Source organism: Tupaia chinensis, unplaced genomic scaffold (assembly GCF_000334495.1).
Source record: "Tupaia chinensis unplaced genomic scaffold, TupChi_1.0 Scaffold000248_2, whole genome shotgun sequence".
NCBI classification, from domain to species: domain Eukaryota; kingdom Metazoa; phylum Chordata; class Mammalia; order Scandentia; family Tupaiidae; genus Tupaia; species Tupaia belangeri.
Genome location: NW_006159727.1, coordinates 877,032 through 879,546, shown reverse-complemented (window position 1 = coordinate 879,546; position 2,515 = coordinate 877,032). Strand labels below are relative to the sequence as shown.

The 2,515-nt window shown below is 50.9% G+C and overlaps 1 protein-coding gene across 2 annotated transcripts in view; it reads right to left on the bottom strand.

Annotated features, from left to right (window-relative positions):
• The window catches only part of BCOR (BCL6 corepressor), a 27,076-nt gene extending 24,735 nt beyond the window's left edge, over nucleotides 1-2,341 (bottom strand). For both annotated transcript variants that reach the window (XM_006148887.3, XM_006148888.3), the window contains exons 1-2: nucleotides 2,213-2,341; nucleotides 803-881 (exon numbers count right to left, since the gene is read on the bottom strand). In XM_006148887.3, the coding sequence (XP_006148949.1) occupies nucleotides 803-881; nucleotides 2,213-2,298 (165 nt within the window). In that variant the 5' untranslated portion in view covers nucleotides 2,299-2,341. The remainder of the gene's footprint in view (nucleotides 1-802; nucleotides 882-2,212) is intronic.
• Between the last annotated feature and the right edge of the window lie 174 nt (nucleotides 2,342-2,515).

The following is a 2,515-nucleotide window of genomic DNA, read 5'->3' as shown; positions in this document are numbered from 1 at the left end:
CCCCCGCCCCCCCCCCCCCCCCCGTCTCATCCAGCCCCGTTTGCTGCTGCGGGCCTTCTCACCTCTGCTCAACCAGTATCCTGAAAGCATGTAAAATGTTGATCCCTTTAGACTGGAGGCCTATACATTAATTCAGTCATCTATGAACTCTGAGAAATTCACCTTCTCAGCAAAAATTCTCTGCCGCGACTGAGAAGACACCAACTCTAATACCCTCAGCACCGTCCTCATGGGGTACAGAGCTCACACTAACCCTCCCTGGGCTGTGAGGGCCGGGGCGGGGTGGGGTGGAGCGTTCGCTTGGCTGTTCCCGCATGGAAAAAGGTATCATTTCACAGAATAAGAAACGATCTTCAGCGGGATGGCAGGAACGGAGGACTTTGGCTGTCTCATTTCTAAATCAATAAAGAGGCCATGGGTCAAACTGCGGTTGCATCTTTTGACTTCCTCTCCCTGGTGCCTGAAGAGACAGTCCCGTATGTTACTGGAAAGGTAAATCTGAAGGGGCTACTCGGAGGCTGGGAATTTATCCAGCTGGGAGCACTGCCATGGTCCGCAGCTTATTCAAGAAAAGGCACTTAGTCACTAGGGGACGGGGACATATGGGGAGCACGTCGAAAGCAAGTGTTAAGGCCAGACAGGAAGAGCTGGGGTGGAGTCTTGTCCCCTACCAAGAGGCTTTCTACTTAGCTCTGCCCCGAACCCCTCTCCAGACCCTTGAATGCTATGCAAATTAATGCACGATTGATTACAGATCACTGATATTCAGAAAGCGCATCAACAGAAGCCATTAATCTCTTACCACGTTGTGGTTCAAGGGATTCTCTTCCCTTAGCTCCAGTCTCGCTTTTGAAGCGTCACCATCATTTACAGGAATTTTCCTATTTAAAAGGACACACCAACTTGATGAAAGCATTCCTCACCAAATCCATCTTTCACAGATCTCCCCCAGAACAGACTGGTTTGAACTAACCCAGTTTTTCCAACTGCCCTTAATCCCGCCCCCAACGATGGGCCAGGCTGAAAGTTGCCCCCACATGGAGAGTCAACCTGGCCAGGAGAAAAAAAAAAAAAAGGAAAAGGGGCAGGGGTGGGATGGGACATGTGAATCACAAAATGTCCCCTGGGTGGAGAAGCCAGAAATCAAACACACCCACTTCTCTCCAGCACGGTCTTTCGAAGAGAGGGAGGCCAAGCAGGCCAATCTGAGCAAGACTATCCTAGCCGACTCCCCTAAGCTCTAGTGGAGGGTAGACATTAAGAGCAATGGGGGCTGGAAGGCTGGAGGGTATGTGCTGGCCACCTCATCAACCGCTCCTGTGAGACCCATGAGGACCAGCAGCTTTCAAAACTTTGCTCAAAACAAAGTTAGGGACCATGTCCTAGGAAACTGGTTTCCATGGTGATAATGAAGCCATATTTGACTGCCTTTATCAAAATGACAGGGGGGATACAGCACTAGTATCATACAAATGTCAGCTGCTCCAGGCTGCAGAGGAAGCTGCGCATCTGTGCCAGGCTGCGGCGGCTGCCCTGGGACTTGTTATCAGAGAGCATCGATAAGGAAAGTGCTTGGTGCCAACTTCCAAATCCCCAGGATAAAATCGCTGACAAGCAGCAGAGGAAAAGTTTCATCGTTACCCCCGAAGAGCAGCTTCAATCATCCACTGCTTAGCTGCCTCTACCCCACGCTCCAAAATTACTGATCAGGTGGCAGAACAGAGCTGGCGGGCAACTAAAACCAGGCCCCGCCAGCCTCGCCGATCATCGGGCGGCAGAGGACGACCAGAAACCCTGGGCCTAAATGAAGGGAAGGATGGGTTATCTTCCCGTTTATTACTGAGCAAACTATTTGTTTTAAAAGCACATCGAATGCCCATCCACCTGGGCCCACACTCCTGACATTTAGAGTTAAAGCAGCATATAGACTGGGATTAATTCTCCTTCATAAATATGAAATAATAAATTAAGGACGGAAGTGCACTGAAAGGCCGCTTTAGGGGCTAATCTTTTAAAGGGCGGCAATGCTTCGCTGAGCTGGGTGGCCTGTTAAAACTGTAAATCAGGAGCCGCCAGCTAGGCGGGAGATCCTTCTCCCCTACCCCTTTTGGGCCCATTCTGGCTGGGAGAGGGTGAGGGGCTTCAGCTTGGACTCTGCTCTCCTCGGGCTCTGCTCTCCTCGGGTCTGTCCCCAGAAGGCGCGTACATTCACCTGTCTTCGCTCGTCCCACACATGCGGACCCTCTCGCTGTTCATCCAGCTGTGAACGTTCCCATACAGGGGGGTTGCTGAAAGCATGTCGTCTTCTTGGATGGCAGCTTTGCTTCAAGCGTCTAGTCTGTTAAAAAAAAAAAAAAAAGTCCCAGGAGGTTGAGTAAAGGAGAAGTCAAACAGGGAGTTAGAAAAGGCTTCTTTCTAGGCAATTCCTACAGGATGCAGACTGTGCTTGATGGTATTCAGATGTCCCGGAGTGGGGGGACACACCTGAGCCCAATGCACGGTCAAGAGGAATGCC